Here is a 25,644-nt window from a genome sequence, read left to right as displayed (position 1 = left end):
GAGTGCTGTACTGTGCCTAGCTCATTCACTTGTTTGCAAATGAAGGAGACTTCGGTGAGGAGAGAAGTGGTCCCACTCATTGTTAATGACTACAGTTTTGAGGTTGGAGGGGAGGCTAGTATCAAGCCGGAAAGCTTCGGGAAGGAGCATTTTATGCCATATCATGTCTAAATGAGGGGAGAAACCATTAACTGCTTTGGTGCTGTGGAGGGCCATGAGGATAATGGGCGTTTCTCGTCCAGTCCTTACCAGAGGAATGAACCATTTCTCGCAGAGCCTCCTTGAGGGTGCGGTTTGTGCACTCAATGTGGCCAGATGACTGAGGGTGACCGGCAATATGACAGGGGTGGAAGAACCCAAATGGTGCCCTGAAAAAGAATGTTCCCTATGAGCACGATGGCTTGCTTAGGACAGTTTAATGAACTGGGGTGTGGAGGGTGAGCCCCAGAATTATAGAATCCTGGAGGGGGGGCATTAGAGTCGTGGAATACACACTGTGAGCTTGACCCTAACTCTCCCTGCCAACCCAGGCTGCTCTAAGCTCATAGAAGCCCCAACCATTTTGAAGCTAAAAGTCTAGCTGTGGTAGAGGCTGGTACAGATGAATTAATCGGGTGGCAGGGACCATACAGGCCATCTAGTCCAATGCCCTGCTCAGTGCAGGATCAGCATAAAACATCCCGGATCATCCCCTCCTAATTAATTACACCCACCTGAAGGGGGCACAAACCATGAAAGTTTATGGTGTCTCAGAATGGGAGGCGAAATAAGGTCAAGGAGACATACACCATGAGGTCCTTATTGTCCAAAGTCAACAGCACAGGAAGAGTGATGAAAATATCCCTTCATTACACTACAGAGATTCGGCTTCCTACTAGTCTAGGCAGTTCTGTAATGCTACATAGCCCAGGGTCAGGGGCAAGTAAGCTACATTTATCTCCTGAGCTCAGCAGTATCTCACTTTAGGGGAAGAATAGGGTGGGGGAGGTTGCCAGACAGTTTATCCCCCTGTAAATCCTCATGGGCTCTGGCTTCACTCTTCGTTAAACTGAGAGACCGGCTCGTTAGAGTATCTCTGAACAATTTCTAGCTTCTCTTGGTGAGGGCTGGGTGGTGTGCAGAAATGGGAGGGGGGCAAAATCCCTTGCCAAGGATTGTGAATTCTCTCCTGTATGCAGATGTTGCTGTCATTTATTTATTTATTTATTTATTATGGTTCTGATGTTAGTGTAACTCTGCCTCTTTCGCCCCAGCCTGGATAGCCCAGGCTAGCTTGATGTTGTAAGATCTCAGAAGCTAAGGAGGGTTGACCCTTAGTACTTGGATCTTCCCTTGAAAACCCTACGGGATTGGCGTACGTCAGCTGCAGCATGATGGCAATTTCCCCCATTTCCGCTGCCACCACCTCCTCTGTTCATGGTCCAAGCTAGGCAGGCACCTGGTGCTAGCCCTCCCTTTTGGCTACTAAAAATCGTACTCAGCCACCACTCTGGCTCTTGAGACTGGACCAGACATTTGTATCTTTTTTTGGGGGGTATTTTTTTGTATTTTTTATATGTGCATGTGTGTGCGTGTGCACCTGGAAGTCACGGCACCCTCTGGTGACTGACTGTGTGTGTACCTAGGCTGGAACTTATGGCAGTATGGAGGATATTCAGAGAGGTGGCTGAATAAAGCCTGCCCCCACCTCCCGACTGCTGGTATTTCAAGGAGGATCTCCCATCCAAATACTTGCCAGAGTTGACCCCTGCTTAGCTTCCAATATCTGACGAGATCGGGCTGGCCTGGGCTATCCAGGTCAGGGCAGGCGTTTGTATCTCATGAGCCACAAGTCTTGGAAACGGAGGTGGCTTACAAGATCTGCCTTTGCTGAGGGGTTTTGCAGTTCCATATTACCAGACATAGACACCGGAGTGGAATTTGTTAGCAGCCGTTTTTTACCAGGGGAACTGGAGATCAGGTGGAAGATCGGGTGATCTCCAGGCCCCACCTGGAGGCTGGCAACCCTAAGTCAGAAGACTGGAGAAGATTGCATTTTGGAATGCCTCCCTATGCTTAAAAAAACTCTATGCTAACAGGACAAAATAAAAGATCAGCAGGCAGAGGCAGATAAAGATAGAACTTTATCTGAGTCTGCTTCGGCGGGGAAGTAAAGGTAAAGGTTCCCTTGCTCGAAAGCCAGTCGAACCCGACTCTAGGGTTGCAGTGCTAATCTCCGTTTCAAAGCCGAAGAGCCAGCGCTGTTCAAAGACGTTTCCGTGGTCACGTGGCCGGCATGACTAAACACCAAGGCGCACGGAACGCTGTTACCTTCCCACTGAAGTGGTACCTATTTATCTACTTGCAATTTCTTGCTTTGGAACTGCTAGGTTGGCAGGAGCTGGAACTAGAGACAGGAGCTCACTCCGTCATGCGGCGCACTCGGGTCTTGAACCGCTGAACTACCGACCTTCCACAGCCTGCAGTTCAGTGTCTTAACCACTTGAGCGGGGAAGGTGGGATATAAATCAAATAAATAAATAAATAAATATTTGCTAAGCTTTCTTTGCAAAAAACTGTTCAATACTGGAATATACTATCTTGCAGTTCAGAGGGATGCTGGCTATTCTCCAACCTCAGAGCCCTGCTACTTTGTTCTCTTGCGTATGTGAACGGGGCTGGAGATTTCACCAGGTGATCCCTACATACACCATCTCTCTGTGCCACCACAGACCTTAAACAGCTGATTTCTTCTTTCCCCCCTAAATGAATAGTATTTAGGGTCGGGGCTTTTTTTCTGGGGGAAAGTGCCAGAACAGAGTTCCGGAACCTCGTCAACAAAATTATTTTTAAAATATTTAAGCATTCATGAGTTTTCAGTAGGGTTGCCAAGTCTGGGGTGGAAAATACCTGGAGACTCTGCGGGCGGATCCGGGAGAGGGCAGAGTTTGGGGAGGGGAGGGGTCTCAGCATGGTACAGTGCCATAGAGTCCACCCTCCAAAGCAGCCATTTTCTCCAGGGGAGCTGATCTCTGTCAGCTGGAGATCAGTTGCAAAAGTGAGAGATCCCCAGGCCCCACCTGGAGGTTGGCAACCCTAGTTTTCAGTATATAGACTGAAAACGTCATTTCCCTATTCAGAGTTCCAGCACCTCTTTTTCCTAGGAAAGCACCCTGCTTAGGGCTGTATCCTAGGAATCTTCTGTTATCTCTGCTGCTAGTGGAACAGACTCATAGCAGCAAATCCCTTTTGTTTTTCATGCGCTGAAGTTTGTGGTTTCTCTGCAGAAAAATTTGTCAGCTGGAGCATCAAAGGTTTCATTTAGACAGAAGAAATCAAGTTTTTAACTGCTAAATTCAAGTCTGAAACGAGGTTTTAACAGTATGGGCCTGCAAAAACAGGCCTGAATTTATGCAGAACCACTAAATGGGGTCATATGACCATCATTCAGCCATCACCCAGAAGGCTGTGCGTGCCCTACAACAGAACTCTCTCCTGCCGCATCTGCCTGTAAAACACATTTTTATTTAAGACTTTGTGATAGAAAAGAACAAATTTGTTAACACTTTTTTTTAACAAAGTTGAATTTTTATTAACGTGCAAAAACAGAACTTTGTACAAGTTTCAAGCACCGTGTGTATGTTACACAACCGCCTTGCGATGGACAAAACCATTCCCTGAGGATTCCAAATGTTTTTGCAACCTTCCCTTTTGTTCTATGCACGGGTAACCTTTGATGGTGGACTTACACGGCTGGGAGGGGGAGGAGGAGGAGGAGGGGGCTTGTCACCACATGAGCGAGAGGACCTCCACGAAATTGATGGAGGGGCTGACAGAGCATGAAATGAGAAGCAAGGAAAAGGGGGAGGGGGGGAGAAGGAGAGAGAGAGAGGAGATTTAGAAGCACTTCCTATGGACAATGGAAGGCCCTGCTTCATCGTATTCTTGCTTGCTGATCCACATTTGCTGGAAGGTGGAAAGAGAGGCCAAGATGGAACCGCCGATCCACACAGAGTATTTCCGTTCGGGAGGAGCAATGATCTAAAACAAGAGAGAAATGGCAAGAGTCGTTTGTGACCTGAAGGCTGGAAACTGGCCTGGTTTTCTAGTACCTGTTCTTGGTAACTCGGCCAGGGGTTACCAGCTCTGGGTTGGGAAACACCTGGAGATTTTGTGGGTGGAGCCTGGGGAAGGTGGGGTTGGGCATGGGAAGGGAACTCCGCAGGGTGAAATGCCACAGATTCCACTCTCTAAAGCAGCCGTTTTCTCCAGGGGAACTGATTTTGGTCGTCTGGAGATCAGCTGTAATAGCGGCAGATCTCCAGGTGCCACCTGGATGTTGGCAACCCTACATATCACTCCCTTTGTGGGGAGATTAATTTTTTTGTTTGTGTGTAAGTTGCACACATTGTCACCTTTCAGGGTACAGTGGCCTCCCCAGGCACTCTAGAAATTAATCTCGGAATGGATGAAATCATGCCTCAGCCTTGTCAAAGCTTGGGCATAGACGTTAATGTGCCATGCAGTGCACCCTGTAGCTGTCCTTTCACAGTCTGCAGCTGCTGAGGTATGTCTTCAACAGCTAATTCATTTATTTATATTTGTCCAATTTTTAACCTGCCCTCCCCGTAAGCAAGGAGGGTCACGACATGGTTAAAACATACAACATAGTTGAAATATAGTAATACCTTAAAATCTAAAACACAGCCTTTCTAAAACATTACTAAGACAGTGTTAAACATTTGATGGCATCTGCTACTTGATTAAATCCCGTGGGATTCTAACTTTGGGTAACCGTAGATTGTTACGGTTGCCAGGTCTTACGTTGCCTGGAGCAGGGGACTTTGGAAGGTATTCCAGGGTGGGCGGGGACATTGTATGATGTCCCCGATGTGCGACATCACCCAGAAGTGACATCATTGCGCCGAGGACCAGTGCCCCCTCTAAGCTGTAGAGTCTTGTGAGCAAAAATTCTACTTTGTGAGCTCCAGGCATTAAGGTTGTGAGGGAGTGATTTGGCTGCCGCATAAATTAGTTTGCTCTGGAGCCATCCTTCCTGAGCTAGGACGAAAATGTGTGAGCCAGGGGCTAAAAAACTGTGAGATAGCTCACACTAACTCAGCTTAGAGGGAACACTGCCAGGGACGTCAGGCGGGGGACGCGCTGGTGTCTGTGCAAACTCTGTGTTTTTTTCTGCCTCAGCTGATGTGATGACGCCGGGCACACTGGGGGCGGGGCCACAGCCATCAGAGGGGAAAACTCTATGTTATATAGAGTTTTCCCCTCTGATGGCTGTGGCCCCGCCCCCAGTGTGCCCGGCGTCATCACATCAGCTGAGGCAGAAAAAAACACAGAGTTTGCACAGACACCAGCGCGTCCCCCGCCTGACGTCCCTGGCAGTGTTCCCTCTAAGCTGAGTTAGTGTGAGCTATCTCACAGTTTTTTAGCCCCTGGCTCACACATTTTCGTCCTAAAGAGCTCTGTAAGCTCCTGGAGGATTGGCTACACTAGGGGTGTGTGGCCTAATATGCAAAGGAGCTCCTGCTACAAAAAGAGCCCAAGGAGAACAGTGCCAGCAGGGCAGGGGAGGCCATTACAAATGAATCGCTGCCACCTCAACCCTAGGCCTGGCGGAACATCTCCGTTTTACAGGCCCTGTGGAACTATTGCAGGACAGTTTGACTGTCTTTTTCTAAAGCGTCGTTACTCTCGTGGCTTTTAAATGAGCAGAAGAGAGGACAGAGCAAAGTAGGATTGTCAGGCAGAGGCTGGAGATCCCCCAGAACTACAAGTGATTTCTAGACTACATAAATTGCCTATTTATTTGTCTGTTTAGAACCTTTATTCCACACCTCCCTTTCTCACAATACAAGAACTCGTGGGCCCTCGATGAAATTCATGAGCGGTAGGTTTAGAACAGATAAAAGGAAGTATTTCTTCACCCAAAGACTCAAGAGTAATTTTCACGTGGAATTCACTGCCGCAGGAAGTGTGGGCGGCTACGAGAATAGACAGCTTCAAGAGGGGATCGGACAAACATCTGGAGCAGAGGATCGTCTGTGGCTGTTAGCCACAAGGTATAGAGGGAACACTCTGTCTGGGGGAGTGATGCTCTGTATCCTTGGTGCTTGGGGGGGGCACAGTGGGAGGGGTTCTGGGGTTCTGGCCCCACTGGTGGACCTCCTGATGGCACCTGGGTTTTGGCCACTGCGTGACACAGAGTGTTGGACTGGATGGGCCATTGGCCTGATCCAACATTGGCGTCTCTTATGTTCTCCTGGAGAAAAAGGCGGTTTTGGAAGGTGGACTGCTTGGCATTATACCCTACAGAGGTCACTCCTGTCTCTAAATCCCATTTTCTCAGACTCCACCCTCAAATCTCCAGGTATTTCTGGACCCAGAATTGGCAACCTTGTGCAAAGTAAATTAATACATAGGGTTACCAACCCCCAGGTGGGGCCTGGGGAATGACACACCTCTGGTGATGTCAGGGGGTGTGGCCTTATGACACACTTCCGGTGATGTCAGAGGGTGTGGCATATGCTAATGAGTTATGCTAATGAGTTTCCCTAGCTCTTTTTCTACGAAACGACCCCTGCTGATGCTCCTCCCTTTTCCAAACCCTGCCCTCTGCAGACTCCATTCCCAAAATCTTCAGGAGTTTCCTGTCCCAGAGTAGTGGGCGACCCTTTTAATACAGCACACAGCAAAGGGATAAAGAACCACCAACGGTATGAAGGGAGCGAGGCCTGCAAAGAAGTCTTCCCTGCGGTTCACTGAGTTATGTTTTGAACCACGGGCTCCGTAGAGGGCAACAAGATTTTGGGGGGTATCTGACGAAGGGAGTTGTGACTCTTGAAAGCTCCTACCCCCAAAGTTTTGTCGGTCTCTAAGGTTCTCTGGGATCTCGCTGTCCTACCGCAGACCGACAACTCCCCACCTGAAATTATTTTGAAGCGTTGATCACTTACCATGGGACAGTTCTACTCTTGCTGAATTTAAAGATATTTAACTGGGGGATTCTTGGGATCAAACCTGGAACCTTCCATATACAAAGCTTGTGCTTTCCCACTGAGCCCTATTTAGGGTTGCCAATCCCCGGTTTGGGGCAGGGGATCTGTCAGTTTGGAGCCCCTCCCCCCACTTCAGGGCTATCAGAAAGGGGGAGGGATAGACTGGTCCCCATAGGGTATAATGGAGAATCGATCGGTGGGTATCTGGGGCTCTGAGGAGGCTGTTTTTTGAGTTAGAGGTTCCAAACTTTCAGCATAGCTGCTGGTGCCTCTCCTCAAAAAAACAGCCCCCCCCAAAGCCCCAGATATCCACCGATTGATTATCCATTATACCCTATGGGGACCATTGAGTATAATGGAATATTTACAGAATATAACGGAATATTTCAAAAAGATTGGACCAGGGGGTAAAGTTCTATGAGCCCCCAAAGAAGGTGCCCCCATCCCCCATGATTTCCAATGGAGGGAAAGCATTTAAAAGGAATGTGGTCCCTTTAAATGCTACGGCAGCTCACCTGGAACGCGTTTCAGAGTTCCCTCTCCCAGATCCTCCGGATAAATCCTCCACCCACTTGTTGGCCTCACCTGGCAACCCTACCTAACTTCCTCCAATGCTGAGCAAAATAAGCATGTGCTTAGGGCACCAAAGGAAGGGGGGGCACCACAGAGTCCCCCCCAGCTATCCTGCCCTTAACTCTTTCACTGCCACACTCAACTTTTGTATCTGCATTTCCCCCCCTTATAACAATTTTATTAAAAATGCATTAAAAAGTGCTGAAAATTTGCATTTTTTCCTTGTGCAGGGGGGTGGACTAGATGACCCTGGAGGTCCCTTCCAGCTCTATGATTCTATGATTTGCTTATATTGCTTACTGCTATTTAGCGTTAAATAAATATTTTTTTAAAAAGGTTTATATTTAATATAGTTGTGGGGTCTGGCCTGGAAGAAAACTGAATTTTCAACCTCTTATTTCACCTTCAGCACTTACTGAGTCTCAACGTCTTGCGGTTAAGCAATGGAACGGCTGAGGGGGACCATTGTTGGGCTGTGCTCAGGGCATCAGTTGGCCTTAATCTGGCCCTGCCTAAAATAATTACAGTATACTCAAACGCATGGCGCTTTCTTATTGTCTGCCACATCTCTGGTCCGTCTACATCAGTATCGTCTCCCACAGAACAAGAAATGTGGGTAAATGTAGCAATCCTTGATATGGCTTGCATCTATACACTAAACTAAGCCTGCTGCTTTCCAGGGAAAGAATTTATTTATTTATTTCATTCTGTTTATTTAATCGCCTCTCCCCACAGTTGTGGGGCTCTAGGCGATGTACAGTGTTCTAAAAGCATAAAAACATAAGCATAAAACCAAGCCCAACAAACATACAGTAATTGAAAACAAGTGGCGGAAATCTTGTAACTCCTTCCCATGTCTGGTCTGTGGGTGCTTCACACGTTCATGGGGGGGGAGTAAGGTCTATAAGGGGTAGGGGTCCAAGCAGGGCGCCAGCCATGATGTTTAAGCATTGCTGTCCTCAACCGAGTGCCTGGTGGAACATCTCTGGCTTACAGGCCCTGCAGAATTGCATAAGATCCCGCCGGGCCCTGATGTGGTTTGGCAGAGAGTTCCACCAGTCTGGGCCAGGGCCGAAAAAGCCCCGGACCTGGTTGAGGACAGCTGGATCTCTCTGGGGCCAGGGAACCACCAGCAGGTTGTTCTATGAAGAGCGTAAGGCTCTCCCAGGGGTGAAAAGAAGAAGAAGAGAAGAGATTGGATTTATACTCCGCCCTTCACTACCCAAAGGAGTCTCAGAGCGGCTTACAAACTCCTTTCCCTTCCCTTCCCCACAACAGGCACCCCTGTGAGGTAGGTGGGGCTGAGAGAGCTCTGACAGAAACTGCTCTTTTTCAAGGACAGCTCTTATCAGAACTATGGCATGCCCAAGGCCATCCATAAGAACATAAGAACATAAGAGATGCCAATGTTGGATCAGGCCAAAGGACCATCCAGTCCAACACTCTGTATCACACAGTGGCCAGAAATACCAGTGCCATCAGGAGGTCCACCAGCCAGGTGCAAGTGGAAAAGTGCCAGGTGCAACCAGCCAGGTGCAAGTGGAAAAGTGGGGAATCAAACCCTGTTCTCCCAGAGTAGAGTCCACACACTTAACCACTACACCAAACTGGCTCCTCTCTGCCTTACAGGCAGAAGGAAAGAGCTTGGAGCAGGCGGTTTGCTGTCTTGCTGCCAGAGTGGCCCGTTGCAGAGTGAAATCCAGCTCCCAAGGCCCTTCGTAGAATCATAGAGTTGGAAGGAATCTCCAAAGGTCATCTAGTACACCACCCTGTGCAATGTAGGAAATTCACAAATATCTCCCCCCCACACAACCCCAGTGACCCCCACACCCCCAGAGAGGAAGAGTGAGCAGCTGCCTCAAAATGAGAGGCAGGTCCCTTATTTCCAGCCCTGCTTGGTTATTGGGGGTTACTGGAAGCCATGGCTCGCCCCACACGTTTGCCAGTCTCACCTTGATCTTCATGGTACTGGGGGCCAAGGCCGTGATTTCCTTTTGCATCCGGTCAGCAATGCCAGGGTACATGGTGGTGCCCCCGGAGAGGACATTGTTGGCATACAAATCCTTGCGGATGTCAATGTCGCATTTCATGATGGAGTTGTAGGTGGTCTCATGGATACCAGCAGATTCCATGCCTGGGCAAAAGAGAAGATTTGCAAAGTCACAATGAACATTTTGCATATGCATGGCAGCAAATAATGTCATAGACGAAGAAGAAGATGAAGAAGAAGAGGAGGAGGAAGAGGAGGAGTTGGAGTTGGATTTATACCCCACCCTTCACTCAGGAGTCTCAGAGCAGCTTCCTTCCCTTCCCCTCTCCACAACAGACACCCTGGGAGTTAGGTGGGGCTGAGACAGCTCTGAGGGAACGCTTGAGAGAACAGCTCTGGGAGAACTGTGACAGATCCAAGGTCACCCAGCTGACATCATGTGGAGGAGTGGGGACTCAAACCCAGTTCTCCAGATTGGAGTCTGCCGCTCTTAACCACTACACCAAACTGGCAGCCTGAATCCTCTGTGCATGGAACATGATGTTTCCCTGCATCCTTCACTGTTCCTACAACCCTCTTTCTATGTCAGGTCCCCAATGCTTTTTGAGCCTGCAAGCACCTTTGGAATTCTGACACTGCACGGTGGGCATAGCAACAAAATGACTGCTGCAGGGGGCAGAGCCAGCCACACAACGGGTACCACCCAGGCCCGTAGCTAACGCGGGGCCCGTGGGGCCCGGCCCCCTAGCAGTTTTTATGGGCCCCCTTCCTGTGCCTCGGCTCCCCTATCCCAGCTCCCCCTGATTGCCTGTCAGCCTGTTGGCAGGGAGGACAAGGGCAGTGATTTCAGAGGCTGTCCCTGGTGCTGTGCCTCAGGAAGAGGCACTGGGGCTCCTTGGGGTGGGGGAGCTGGACCCAGAGGCTGTGGCTGCTGCAGCCCTTGCCCTGGAGCCTTTGATTGGATTAGCAGGTGCCCCCCCCCAGGCCCCCTCCCTAAAAAGTCCTTAGCTACGGGGCCACCGCTGACCTTCAGTCACACATTGAAAAGTCTTGTGCTGTGAAAGCAACATTTTTAAAAATCTGCACAGCCAATCCAATCTCCAATGGCCCATCAGAAGCCTTGCGGCGCAAAAGCCCCACGTGGCCCTACCTACATTCTGGTGGGCAGCAGAAAAGGTAATGGTGGGCAATCACGTTGGGGACCCCTGCTCTGTACCTAGATATGAAGTAACCCATACTGGTAAGAGGACTGTCTTGACTTGCGAAGAAGGCGAGAACCCCCGTGACAACATAGCAGAAATCTGTAAGTCTTGGCTTTGCAAGGTGGAAGAGAAGATAACCCTCCACCTGTTACATCTTACATTACGCCCCACCCTGTTGCTCTTCCCATCCGAGAAAGTCTGCAGTCTTTGGCCAGGCTCCATCCCTCTCTTTTCACTGCGTTTACACTCCTCGGTGTGGCATTTACACATGACTCTTGGTTGACCATGTAAGGCTAACCCCAAATGCTTGGAGAAGTCTGGGGAAAGATGCACGGGGAGGTCAGGGGACATGAGATCACGGGGAGGAGATCCAGTGGAGGAGAACCCGTCATCAAGGGCAGAAGTCGAAGGATTTTGTGACGGCCTCGGGTTACCGCAGCTGCCAAGAGGAGATAGAGCTTCTCTTAAGCGGAGAGGGAAGTGGAATTTGCTTGCAGCCTCCCTTGCCTATTTTGGGTGGAAAAAGAGCAAGGATGTCGAGCCGAGAGAGATCAGCTGTCATCTCCACCCACTCTCAAATCCTCGGGCCTGATCGCAATTGGAATGTCTACCTGATACCCCTTGGTGGAGGCCAGTATCCCACTCTGATCCGCTTCCTGATGGGTGTCAGCTAAGGTTTAGCGGTCCCTTGCCACTTGTGACATTTTTAGTGGCCTTGAAAGAAACAGGTTGACCTTTCTTGCCACTGAAATACCTACTCCCTCGAACATCTCTTAATTGCACGGCAAACTGACATCGCTTGACATTTCTCCCAAGTGACAGCTTCCCTTACAAAGAAACCATCACGGCGGCTGGGGGAAGGGGGGGCATTTTCCTTCCTTACGGATAAATGTACAAGCAATCAGGGGGGAAAGAGATCAACGAAAGGGGAGACAGGTTACAGCTTTACAAAATCATGGTTTGGGTGGGAGAACGAACAGGAGGCCAGCCAGTTATTCATTGTTTCAAAAGTGTCGCCCCCCCCCAAAAAAAGTCCTTAGGGTCCCTCTCTTAACATTAACAGACTTTAATGCAAGGTAAAATAGCAGCATTTTTCCACCTGGTATTTAAATTAAGCTTATTGGCACAGGTTGTTGTGACAGTCAATAGGAGGATGAAAGGCCAGTCTTCTGGTTTTATTCCTCCCCCCCCCCCAAAGCCAGTTAGTAGCTGTGAATTTGTCCTGACCTGGATGGCCCAGGGTAGCCCGATCGCATCAGATCTTGGAAGCTAAGCAGGGTCAGCCCTGCTTAGTACTTGGATGGGAGACCACCAAGGAAGCCCAGGGTTGCTATGCAGAAGCAGGCAATGGCAACCACCTCTGTTTGTCTCTTGCCTTGAAAACCCTACAGAGTTGTCGTAAGTCAGCTGCAACTCGACAGCACATCATCATCAGGTATGGCTTTGGCGATGGAAGCCAGATGTGGATTGCCTGGGTTTTGATCCCTATGATGCTAGAGCAATAGCTATTCTCCAAGGTGATCCAATCTCTTACTCTTTTGCAAGCCCGTAGTCAGGATTTTGTGGCTTGTGGGGCAATTTTTTCCGCCTGGTGGGGCGGACGTTCTCAGTGCGGAAAGAAAAGCCATTTAGCCAATAGAAAGCTGTTACCAGGATAGATGTCTAAATTGCAAGCTGTCAACCACTTTAGATGACGGTTCTCAGCTGCTGCAAGTTAATCACTTCAGCCAGCCTAAGCAACAATTCTGATAACAAGCCGGCAGGTGGGGGTGATGAGTTCTGTAATCAAGAAAGCTAACACTCATGGAGAAAACCTTTCTCAAAAGAGACCAGTTTCTTGACACAGAGTTAGAAGAGATCCTAGAGGTCACCTACTCCAACCCCCTTGCTCAGTGTGGGAATTTTTCAACTACAGCACCCTACTCTTCTTAAAGGAGTGCACGCCTTTAAAAAAATAATCGAGAAATTATTGAAAAAAACATTTACAGGATAAATTCTTGTGGGGCTATGCCTTTAAGAAAGGGGGCGGAGCCCCCAAAAGCCCCACCGTAGCTACGGTCCTGATCTTTTGGAACATCCTCCTGTTGGTCGACATACCCTGGTTCTGTCTCCTTCCTGTTGCCCACCCAGCGCTGAAAGGTTCTAAGTCCCAGTCAAGGATCCCTCTAAGCTGTGGAGTCTTGTGCGCAAAACTTCTACTTTGTGAGCTACTGGCATTAAAGTTGTGAGCAAGCAATGTGGCTACTGCATAAATCAGTTTGCTCTGAAGCCATCCTTCCTGAGCGAAGACAAAAATGTGTGAGCCGGAGGCTAAAAAGTGGTGAGCTAGCTCACACTGACTCAGCTTAGAGGGAACACTGGTCCCAGTAACTCACCAATGAAAGAAGGCTGGAAGAGAGTCTCTGGGCACCGGAACCGCTCGTTGCCAATGGTGATGACTTGACCATCGGGCAGCTCATAGCTCTTCTCGAGAGAAGAGGAAGAAGCAGCTGTGGCCATCTCATTCTCGAAGTCCAGAGCCACGTAGGCCAGCTTCTCCTTGATGTCACGCACAATCTCCCGCTCGGCTGAGGGAAAGAGAAAGGGATTCGACTCATACCGGAGAAGACCACAGTGGAAGAGATATCTGGTCCTAGCACAGCCGCAAAGCCCAGGTCATTCTTCAACAGACCACGCTCTCAAACCAACATTTGCCACGAGCTTAAGCTCACTCAAAGGTAACTTTCTCACCGGTGGTGACGAAGGAGTAGCCGCGTTCAGTTAGGATCTTCATCAGGTAGTCCGTCAGGTCGCGGCCAGCCAGATCCAAGCGCTGGATAGCGTGGGGCAAGGCATAGCCTTCATAGATGGGCACGTTGTGAGTGACACCATCCCCGGAGTCCAGTACAATGCCTATGGAAGCATAAACCCCGGTTAGCAGAGGACAGTGCCAGGACTGTAGGAAATGCACTGGGATTTCTGTTGATGTAGGTTGGCGTTTGAGGTTAATTCAGCACTTCAGGAGCTTCAGGAGCCGGGGGGGGGGCAACAGTGGGAGGGCTTCTAGTGTCCTGGCCCCACTGGTGGACCTCCTGATGGCACCCGGTATTTCTGGCCACTGTGTGACTGAGTGTTGGTCTGGATGGGCCATTGGCCTGATCCAACACTGGCTTCTCTTATGTTCTTAAGGGAAAGGTAAGCTTGCTTTCCTTTGGTTTTTTTTGGGGGGGGAGGGCAGTACTCCTGAAGCTGTTGTAGTCCAGGGGTCCCCAGTTTGGTGTAGTGGATAAGAGCGTGGACTCTAATCTGGGAGAACCAGGTTCAGTTCCCCACTCCTCCACATGCAGCTGCTGGTGTGACCTTGGGCCAGTCACACGTTCTCTCAGAGCTGTTCTATCAAGTGCAGTACTCGAGAGAGCTCTCTCAGCCCCACCTACCCCACAGGGTATCTGCTGTGGGGAGGGGAAAAGAAAGGAGATTGTGAGCTGCTCTGAAACTCCTTCGGGTAATGAAGGGTGGGGTATAAATCTAATCTCTTCTTCTTCTTCCCCTGACTTTTTTGAGCCTGCGGGGGATCTTTGGGATTCTAAGAGGAGGTAGGGAGCACCACCCCAAAATGGCTGCCATAGAAGGTGGAGCCAAATGCTGAATGGCTGCCTCAGAAGGAAGGAGATCCAGATGGAATACCTCCCTCCTCACACCTCCTGGGAAGAAGGAAATCCTGAGGAGGGTAATGGAATCACAGACTAAGGAAAGACCAGATACTTACCAGCCGTCTTCCTCTTCCAGTGGAAAACCCTTTCAATTGAATGAGGGCAGCCAATAACAAGGCCTGCCTTACAGTGGCCCCACCCGCTTTCTGAAAAGCTTGGCTGGCGCTGTGGTGCCCACGGGCAGGGCTATTTTGGGGCAGGAACGCACAGGAACAGAGTTCCAGCTGGCTCCTGAGTTGGCCACACCCAGCAGGAACTCGTTAGCATAATAGGCCACACCCAACAGCAGAAACTCATTAGGATTGGCTACAGTAGGGGTGTGTGGCCTAACATGCAAAGGAGTCCCTGCTACAAAAAAGCCCTGGGTTTTGACAACAAACAAGTTAAACAGAATAAGAAGCAAAAGGTGGGTGTGGCTGGATGACCACACTTCTGGTAACATGGGGGTGTGGCCTAATATGCTAATGAGCTGTGCTGTCCGGGTGTGGCCTAATATGCTAATGAGCTCCTGCTGTTGGGTGTGGCCTATTATGCTAATGAGTTCCTGCTGGGTTTTTTCTACAAAAAGAGCCCTGCGCCACGGGCACCACATCAGGGAACCCTGCTCTAGCACATGTTTCCATTGCTTCTCCGTTACTGCCTGGCCTAACATATGATCCCTGTTCTGAATATCCTGTTTGAGGTCAGGAAGACACTTTCTCCATGGTCAAAGATTTCATGCATGCAAGCAGGGAATACTTAGGTATACACAGAATCCAGCATCCGGAGAACCTCTGCTAACACTTTCTGAAAAGCAAGCTTCTAGCCCTTCCAACTGCTTTGTTAAAATGTGTGAGCCATGAATTCTCAGAAGGGGAAGAAAAAGGGAGGATCTTTAGCACGTTGTCTAGCAGGGTGGACATCTCAACTCTCCCTCTAATCAGCAGAAAGATGATATGTGGTGCAAAAACAGGCCAAATCCTGTGCAAATCAAGGAGAATCAACTTATACCAGTGCAAAAAGCCTCCCCTGCTTTTCTCTCGCCACAGAAGCTAGGATACCCTGGCGTGTGGTTTTGAATGCAGCAGCAAAAGCGCTTTGCAGATTTCTCTCTTACCGGTGGTACGGCCAGAGGCATAGAGGGAGAGCACCGCCTGGATGGCCACGTACATCGCAGGCACGTTGAAGGTCTCAAACATGATCTGGGTCATCTTTTCCCGGTTGGCTTTGGGGTTAAGGGGGGCCTCCGTCAGCAAAGTAGGGTGCTCCTCGGGGGCCACGCGCAGCTCATTGTAGAAGGTGTGATGCCAGATCTTCTCCATGTCGTCCCAGTTGGTGATGATCCCGTGCTCAATGGGGTATTTCAGGGTCAGGATGCCTCTCTTGCTCTGGGCTTCGTCTCCCACATAGGAGTCCTTCTGACCCATGCCTACCATGACGCCCTAGAAACAACGCAACAATGCACAGGGAATGCCAGATTTGACTGCAAATCGATACAAAGCTGCTTTATAGAGAGACAGACCACTGGTCACCACTCTGCAAGGTCTCAGGTGGAGAAAGTTCTTTCCCAAAACCTCAAATCCTTATAAAGAGTGATTAAACCTGGGACCTTCTATTTACAAATTATCAGAATACCTATGAAGCCGCCTTCTGCTGAGTCAGGCCCTTATTCTATCAAGCTCAGAATTGTCTACTCTGACTGGCAGCAGCTCTCCAGGTTCTCAAGTCAAACTCTTTTGTGTCACCTAATTCCTGTTTTTTTTTAAAAAAACACCTGGAGATGCCAGGGACCAGGCCTGTAGCCGCAGTGGGGCATTTAGGGGCGTTGCCCCCTCACTCGTGGCCCACGCCCCACAACTTCTCCTGTGGGAGTTGTGCTAACAGGTAAGGAAAGACCCTTCTCTTCTTCACCTGGTTGCCAACAGGATCTCTCTCTATTTATCCCTCGCTCCCGTGCCCCCCCCCAAATACCCCAATGTCTCACCACCCAAAATTTTCTGGCTATGCCCCTGCCAGAGACTGGACCTGGGACTTGCATGCTAAGCAGATGCTGTACCACTGGGGCACACAGTCTCCCTCTGAATGTCCTCTGTCACTCAGCTACTGGTTCAGAAGGAGGAGGAGATTGGATTTATACCACGCCCTTCACTCAGAGTACCAGGGCGGCTTACAATTTCCTTCCCCCCTCCCCACAACAGACCCCCTGTGAGGTAGGTGGGGCTGAGAGAGCTCTGAGAGAACTGCTCTTGAGAGAACAGCTCTGAGAGAACCGTGACTGACCCAAGGTCACGCCAGCGGCTGCATGTGGAGAAGTGGGGAATCAAAACCGGTTCGGCCAGATTAGAGTCCGCACTCTTAACCACTACACCAAACTGGCTCTCCCCATTCTCTGCTGGACAGATAGAAAGTCTTTGTAACTCAGTGACCCACTTTACGCAAGGGTTGGCTAGAAAATCTTCCAGGAGGCCTTCTAAAAGGGTATGAAAATAACTGCTCTCCCTTGACCCCACGTCGACTTTTTCAGAGGTATACTTCCTCTGAACATGAAGGTTCCATTTAGTATCCATAAGGTTACAAATGCAAGCTGCTATCTCTCCCAGATTCAGCCTTCCATCTGCAATATTTTGGGGATAATACTGTCCCGCATTGTAGGGTAGTTGTTGTAAATATTACAATAAGAAACAATAGAACAAAGTTTGAGTCCAGAGGCACCTTTATGACCAGCAAAGTTTGATTTTGGGTATAAGCTTTCGCGTGCATGCACGCTTCTTCAAATATGAAAGCTTATACCCCGAATTCTGTTTTAATGTATCAGAAGAAGTGTGCATGCACCTGAAAGCTCACACCTTGAATAAAACTTTGTTGGTCTTAAAGGTGCCACTGGACTCAACCTTTGTTCTATCGCTTCAGACCAACATGGCTACCCACCAGAATCTAATAAGAAAAAATGTGTCTGTCCAGGGCTTTTTTTGGAGAAAACCCCCAGCAGGAACTCATTAGCATAACTGGCCACACACAACAGCAGAAACGTATTAGCATATTAGGCCACACCCCTGACAGCACAGCTCATTAGCATATGAGGCCACACCCCTGTGTTACCAGAAGTGTACTCATCCAGCCACACCCACCTTTTGCTTCTTATTCTGTTTACCTTGTTTGTTGTCAAACCAGGGCTTTTTTTGTAGCAGGAACTCCTTTGCATGTTAGGCCACACACCTCTAATGTAGCCAATCCTAATGAGTTCCTGATGTTGGGTGTGGCCTATTATGCTAATGAGTTCCTGCTAGGCGTGGCCAACTCAGGAGCCAGCCGGAACTCCGTTCCTGTGCGTTCCTGCCCAAAAATAGCCCTGTATGTAGCACTTTGAAAACACTACATATACATGCCAAGTACAATATGAATGCTGAGTGTTCGTTACATAATCTTTGATGTGTGGAGTTGTTCTTGGAAGTTACTGTGCAGTGGTTAAGCGAAAAGCACTCTGCACGTGTTCAGGGGGCATTTCCATCTTCTATTTCATATGTTCTATCAGTAAAAGCCTGGCATTGTGAACAGGAATCAAAGGGAACCAGTGCAGATCAGCACTGCCTTTGGGATTTCTCAGTGCTTGGAGAAATGGGGGAGGGTGGAACAGTATTGTTTATGGATGCCAGCTCTGGGTCGGGGAACTCCTAGAGATTTGGGGGTGGAGCCTGGGGAGGGCAGGGTTTGGGGAGAGGAGGGACCTCAGCAGGATATAATGCCATAGAGTCTGCCCTCTGAAGGGGCCATTTCCTCGGTCATCTGGTAGGGTTGCCAGGTCTGGGTTGGAAAATACCTGGAGACTTTGGGGGCGGATCCGGGAGAGGGCGGGGTTTGGGGAGGGGAGGGGCCTCTGCATGGTCCAATGCCGTAGAGTCCACCCTTCAAAGCAGCCATTTTCTCCGGGGGAGCTGATCTCTGCCAGCTGGAGATCAGTTGTAAAAGCAGATCCCCAGGCCCCACCTGGAGGCTGGCAACCCTATCATCTGAAGATCAGTTGTAATTCTGGGATGTCTCCAGGCCCCACCTGGATGTTGGCAACCCTAGATCGATGAACGCTTCTCTGAACGACTAGAGACCCTTGCCTCTGAGGGTTGGTTTCTGCAGGGCTTGCACGCTTGAGGTAGCAGCCCCCTTTGGAGTGGAACACCAGAGATAGATACAGGCGCACATTTTCAATCCTTATTCCGGCCTTCCCCCCAGTTCCAAAATGACTGTAGCTTCTTAAAACAGCTGCTAGGCCATAGGTCAAGAGCATAGTTTCACACAGGGGGGGAAACGTTATCCTCTTGGAACGCCAAGAGGCAAATTATCTCTTAATTACACCGGCTGGAATTTGTCAGCAAGGCCTCCTGCCACGATAGAGTGATCTTCCGTGGCCTCACCGGCCCTTTCAGGTCAGGTGAGCTGACTTGAAAAGGGAGGGCAAATATATGTCTGCGCCACATTTGTTCCTGCCACATTGAAAGAATGCAGTCACTGTCTTTGGGGGGGATCTTCAGTAGCTTTGGATCTTGCAGACTGTTCCAATATCAGGGGGTGCTTTCCCCACCACTAAGCATGTTCCCCTGACACAAGGGCTCAAAAGTGTTCTGCATTGGTGATCAGGGTTACCACCCTCCAAGTGGGGTCTGGAGATCTTCTGGAATTACAACAGATCTCTCGACTACAGAGACCAGTTCCCCTGCAAAAGAATTGTAGCTTTGGAGGGTGGACTCTGTAGCATTGTTACCCCATTGAGGTCCCTGTCCTCCCTTGGCTGGACCCCTAGATCTCCAGGAATTTCTCAACACGGAGATGGCAAACCTAAGGTTTGGGGGAAACACACACACACGCATTAGCAGTATGGTTCTGCGGGATCCAACCCAAGGAGAGGCAGGGAAGAAGAAGAAGAAGAAGTGGATTGATACCCTGCACTTCACTTGGAGTCTCAGAGCAGCTTACAATCTCCTTCCCTTCCTCTCCCCACAACAGACACCCTCTGAGGTAGGTGGGGTGAGAGAGCTCTGAGAGAACTGCTCGTGAGAGAACAGCTCTGAGAGAACTGTGACTGACCCAAGGTCACCCAGCTGGCTGCATGTGAAGGAGTGGGGAATCAAACCCGGTTCTTCAGATTAGAGTCCGCTGCTTTTAACCACTACACCAAGCCTGTTTAATGCATTCCACTGGGCCCCCAGAAGGAACCAAAAATGTACCAGTGTTTGGAAAGCACTTCCCCCGATTAAACTCTGCATCGACTACTTCCTTACCTGGTGCCTTGGGCGGCCAACAATGGAGGGGAAGACGGCACGGGGGGCATCATCACCGGCGAAGCCAGCCTTCACCAGACCAGAGCCGTTGTCACACACCAAAGCGGTGACCTCCTCGTCGTCACACATGGTGTCAGTTCACTGGGGAAAAGAGATCGTGCATGGTTAAGGTGACGCTCTAGAAATAAGCAGTAGAAGAAATACCCAATGAAATTGTAGAGAAATAGGTTCAGAACACACAAAAGGAAATACCTCTTTACACTACCAAGTGATTAAAATGTGGAAGTTGCTGCCAGAGGATGTAGTGATGGCCACAGTCATAGATGGCTTCGGCAGATTCATGGTGTGTAAAGGGTTACTATTCATGCTGACTAAAGGGAACTGCTACGTTAGAGGAAGTCAGCCTCTGAATACCAGCACAAGGAGACAGCACTGGGGGAAGGCCTCGGCCTCTCTGCCCTGTTGTTGGCCCTCCAGAGGAACTGGTTGAGGCCACTGCGTGAGGGAGGATGCGGGACTAGATGGACCCTCACTGGTCTGATCCAGTAGGGCTCTTCTTACGTTCTTATGAGGGGAAGGCCTCTGCCCCTCTGCCCTGTTGTTGGCCCTCCAGAGGAACTGGTTGAGGCCACTGTGAGGGAGGATGCGGGACTACAGGGACCCTCACTGGTCTGATCCAGCAGGGCTCTCCTGATGTTCTTATGAGGGGAAGGCCTCGGCCTCTCTTCCCTGTTGTTGGCCCTCCAGAAGAACTGGTTGAGGCCACTGCGTGAGGTAGGATGCAGGACTAGATGGACCCTCACTGGTCTGATCCTACAGAGCTCTTCTTAGGTTCTTAATGATCCTGTCTTTCCTAGCATGCCTCACTTGATTTGGGTCAGAGGTCCTTCTGACCCAGATTGTGTGAGGATGGGACAGGATACTGAGCATCTGCTTGGTATGCATAAAGTCCCAGGTTCGATCCCCATATTGGAGGAGGTGGACCACTGATCCGAGTTCAGTTCACCCTTTCCCGATCTTGTGGTCGTTCATCCCAGGAGTTTACCAATCACACAGGGGAAACGCACTATTTGCCCTGTGTATACAGCTTCGGTATGTTGGAACACGAACAGGCAATTTGGACATACTGGAGCGCATGGTAAATATGGATGTTGTCTGTGTTCACAGAACACAGTGAATGTGCATATTGGAGGAGGAGGAGATTGGATTTATTCCCTGCCCTTCACTTGGAGTCTCAGAGCGGCTTACAAACTCCTTTCCCTTCCCCTCCCCACAACAGACACCCTGTGAGGTAGGCGGGGCTGAGAGAGCTCTGAGAGAACTGTCCTTGAGAGAACAGCTCTGACAGAACTATGGCTTGCCCAAGGTCATCCAGCAGCTGCAATTGGAGGAGTGGGGAATCAAACCTGGTTCTCCCAGATTAGAGTCCGCACACTTAACCACTACACCAAACTGGCTCTCAAGGATCTATGGAAGGATGTACGTACAGTTGGTAGGTTCTCAGTATGTGTGCTTTTTACACCTGAAAAGAGCTGATCAAGCAGCCTCATGGGTTATTTTGAAAGTAGAGGCTGAGGACCAGTGGTGGAGCACCTGCCATGTACTCCAAATGCCACAGGCTCAATCCCTGGCGTCTTCAGTTAAAGGATCTCCCATATCAGATGTTGGGAAAGACCTTCTCCTTGAAAAGACCTTGGAGAGCTGCTGCCAATCAGAGGATTGACGAGCGAGATGGAACACTGGACACACGGATTATAAGGCACATGGACAGCGTCTTCAGTTAAAGGATCTCCCATATCAGATGTTGGGAAAGACCTTCTCCTTGAAAAGACCTTGGAGAGCTGCTGCCAATCAGAGCTAGATGGAACACACGAATTATAAGGCACGAATCTGCCTCATACTGAATCAGACCTTTGGTCCATCTAAGTCAGTCTTGTCTACACAGACTGGCAGCAGCTCTCCAGGGTCTCAGGCAGAGGTCTTTCATGTGGCGAGGTGGCTGTATAGGTTCTGAATCAATGCTCCCTCTAAGCGAAGACAAAAATGTGTGAGCCGGAGGCTAAACAACTGTGAGCTAGCTCACTCTAACTCCGCTTAGAGGGAACACTGGATCTGATATACCTTGATGCTCCATAATTATGTTAGGCAAAGACGATAGCTCAGCGACAGAGTGTGTGCTTTGCATGCAGAAGGTCCCAGGTTCAATCCCCCACATCTCCAACAGAAGGATCTAGGGTAGAAGAAATTTCTCTGCCTGAAACTCTGGACAGTTGCTGCGCATCACAGAAGACTATGGTTTATTCCATGTGGGGTGATTCCCTGTTCTGCTCTGTAAGGTAAAGGTAAAGGTTTCCCTTGCTCAAAAGCCAGTCGAATCCGACTCTAGGGTTGCGGTGCTCATCTCCGTTTCAAAGCCGAAGAGCCAGCGCTGTCCGAAGACGTTTCCGTGGTCATGTGGCCGGCATGACTAAACACCAAGGCGCACGGAACGCTGTTACCTTCCCACCGAAGCGGTACCTATTTATCTACTTGCAATTTCTTGCTTTCGAACTGCTAGGTTGGCAGGAGCTGGAACTAGAGATGGGCGCTCACTCCATCATGCAGCACCCGGGTCTTGAACTGCTGAACTATCGACCTTCCACAGCCTGCAGTTCAGCGTCTTAACCACTTGAGCCACCGCAGCTCCTGTTCTGCTCTGTATGGCACTGCAAATGTAAAGACATGTATGGCAACGGGAGAATTTGGCTTTCAGGTGAACGGTGGGCTGGTTTTGTCAAAGGAGAGAGCTTCTGGTTTTTATGATAGTGTGTGTGGGGGGGAATGTTGGCTGGCTCCAATGGTAATCCCAAGTAATGCTTCCAGTAGGTGGGGTGTGTGTGTGTCTTATTTTTGCCTGTCTCCTGTAGGAAAGGCATACATACAGTGAGTGGGCATTTTCATTATGACTAAAAAGATATTTGGAGCAACATCTGAGGGGAAATCTTGCCAAATTTACATGAGTTCACAATCCTGACTTTTTGCATAGCTTTGCCAGGGCAGTCCGCATTCAGTAGTTCCATACAATCATAGAAAAGCCATAAAAATGGAGTGCATTGAAAACCTGGGAGTTAATTTAAGACAACAGGCATCTAGTCCTTATGAAGGTAATAAAAGAAGTTTTGCAAAAGTGCAAGCCACAGAGCTCAGCTGGAAACACAAATGAATTAGCAGTAAAACCCCCACATCGTTGCATTCCAACTACTTTGTGGTTACAAAAACCAAAGCCCGTTGGACTGAGAAGGGGAAGCTCCCTGCACGTGTTTTTTATTACCCCATAACCTATTTGAAAGCTGAGCGCCTATGAAATTAGATACAGAGCTGGCCTTATACTGGGTCAGAGATCATCTACCATAGAATTCCATCTCTCACGTTTTTATCCTGACCTTCCTTAATGGAATAGCATGCATGGTGTTCGGCTCCTCTAGTGTATGCTTACAACAGCCCTGTGAAGCAGGCCGACTGTCCCAAGTTAGCCCCGTGAATGACCTCCATGGCTGAGGGAGGATTTGAACCTGGGTCTTCTCTATTCCAGTCCAACATCATACCAAACTGGCCCTCATGAGTTTCTCTGCTTCATATTCACTTCGCAGAGTCACAGGTAGAGGCAGCATCTCTGCAAAATCACTTAATCAGCAAGATCACAACGAAACTGATCCCTGGGATCCTTTTAGCTGGAGATCACGGATGAGACCTTGTACACGCAGATCCACTGAGCTATAGTCCCTCCCGTTAAAGAAGACACAGGGAGTTGAACTTTGGTTTGGGCCATTGCCTTACACTGCCAGCGTAGCATAATGGTTAGAGTCAAAACTAGTCTCTGGGAGACTTGGGTTCAAATCCACACACTCTGTCCTGGAAGACTGCAGGCTGACCTTGGGCCAGTCAATCTCTCTGCACCTAACCGACTTTGCAGGGTTGTTGTGAAGATAAAAATAGAAGAGGGAAGAATGTTGTAAGCTACAAATGGGACAGTGCATTTATTTCATTTCAGCAGGTAGCTGTGTTGGTCAGCAGTAGAGCACCTTAGAGACCAACAAAAGTTTCAGGGTATGAGCTTTTGAGAGTCAAAGCGACTGAGTCTGACAAAGGCTTATACCCTGAAACGCTTGGGTCTCTAAGGTGCTCCTGAATTCGAATCTAGCTGTATTCAGTGTTCCCTCTAAGCTGAGTTAGTGTGAGCTAGCTCACAGTTTTTTAGCCTCCGGCTCTCACATTTTTGTCTCAGCTCAGGAAGGATGGCTCCAGAGAGAAATAATTTATGCAGCAGCCAAATCGCTCGCTCACAACGTTCATGCCAGTAGCTCACAAAGCAGAATTTTCGCTCAAAAGACTCCACAGCTTAGAGGGAGCATTTATTTAGATATTTATACCCCACGTTTCTCCCCAGTGGCACTCCAAATAAAAACACGGGCCCATCTGCTTTTGATTGTTCAGCCATTCGGATTCCTCTCCCCCCACTCCAGCACACACCCATTCTTTCCCAGCACATGCCTACACATTCTGCCGGGGTCTTCTTAGTAAGGAGAGGAGCACAGAACCTCAGGCATCGCCAGTATTCTGGATCAATAATTCAAAACCGAGCACAAGAGATTTAGTTTTATGGACCTAAGAGCCGTGATGTTTATTGTGTGTGCATGCGTGTGTTTATCTCCTCCTCCCCCCAAGACCACATGCAGCCTCTGCCCCAAAGAGCTTCCAATTAAAGCTGACGCCCCCAAGAGGTACTCACCAGCTCCTGATGCAGCCCAGAGCAAAAGGAAGGGAGCAGAAGGCGGCTGTGCCTGGACCGGCTTTCAGAAATTTATACCCCTGGCTGCCCTGCTCCTCCCTCCCTCCCTTCCCCCCAGCCGTACCCCTGCAAAAGTGAAGGGACAGCTTCCCGCGTGCCAAATTTGGAGAGGGCGCAGACCACCTGTCGCTTGGGCCTTTCATGGACATTCGTGGCTGGGCTGCCGGAGAGGCCAGGACCCCACCTCCGACCCCGTTTCCTATCCTTGCAGGCCCATGTAAGGGCAAAAGGGGAGAGACCCCCTGCTTGAAGTAACCATGGCAAACGCAGTTCCTTAGCCATATACAGCAGTGACACCCTTGGCTGGGAATTCCTCCGCATCCGAGGGAGCCGTGGGTGTCCCGATCGCCTGGAGACGCAGAGAAGGAGCTGAGCTCAGGGGTTTTTGACAGGAATGCAAGCTCAGAGGCCGGGGCTCCGGGGCGAAAGTCTGGTCGCATCTCGCAGTGGCAAATTCCAGAAGGAAATAACCACACACAGTACAATAAAGGAATCTGCAAACCACAAGACGGCTTGGTGCTCTACTTATTATTATTGTTTATCTCATTTGAATCCCACAGCTTCAATTATGGCCATCAGCTACATAGAGATTATTCCATTCTATCCCCAGGGTCTGACCTAGGGTTGCCAGGTGGTGGCTGGAGATCTCCCGCTGTTACAACTGATCTCCAGGTGACAGAGATCACTTCATCTGGAGAAAATGGATGCTTTGGAAGGTGGATTCTATGGCCTTATGCCCCAAACCCCGCTCGCCACAGGGCTCCTCAGCAAAACCTCCAGGTATTTCCCAGCCTGGAGCTGGCAACCCTCTTTGGGGAGGGGACAAGGCTCAGCATGGACATGATGCCACAGAGTCCACCCGGCCATTTTCTTCAGGGGGAAACTGATCCCTGTAGTCTGGAAATCCGTTGTAATTCTGGGAGATCTCCGGCCCCCAGCTGGAGGTTGGCAGGCCTACTTGATGGGTGCTAGTCAAGCAAAACGAGGTGAGGTGATTCGATTGGTCTGTACTGCTTCCAGTCACAGGGGAAAGGTTACATGAATAATTCCCTGCAAAATGGACATCTAACACAACAGGTGAAGGACTCGGCTACATGTTTTCTTCGGGATGTGCTTTT

General features: G+C 49.6%; 1 protein-coding gene across 1 annotated transcript; it reads right to left on the bottom strand.

The window, feature by feature from the left end:
- Nucleotides 1-3,545: 3,545 nt before the first annotated feature.
- Nucleotides 3,546-24,558, bottom strand: LOC107118263 (actin, alpha cardiac muscle 1-like). The gene is made up of 7 exons (XM_015420570.1): nt 24,467-24,558; nt 19,699-19,839; nt 15,546-15,870; nt 13,488-13,649; nt 13,133-13,324; nt 9,518-9,699; nt 3,546-4,020 (listed from the first exon to the last, which is right to left on the bottom strand). The coding sequence occupies exons 2-7, from the start codon at nt 19,825-19,827 to the stop codon at nt 3,877-3,879; spliced, it is 1,134 nt and encodes a 377-aa protein (XP_015276056.1). The 5' UTR covers nt 19,828-19,839; nt 24,467-24,558; the 3' UTR covers nt 3,546-3,876.
- Between the last annotated feature and the right edge of the window lie 1,086 nt (nt 24,559-25,644).

Source organism: Gekko japonicus, unplaced genomic scaffold, assembly GCF_001447785.1.
Source record: "Gekko japonicus isolate JY-2015 unplaced genomic scaffold, Gekko_japonicus_V1.1 scaffold713, whole genome shotgun sequence".
In the NCBI taxonomy this organism is placed as follows: domain Eukaryota; kingdom Metazoa; phylum Chordata; class Lepidosauria; order Squamata; family Gekkonidae; genus Gekko; species Gekko japonicus.
Note: the sequence above shows the minus strand (reverse complement) of the source record. Positions and strands in the feature narration are given on the sequence as shown.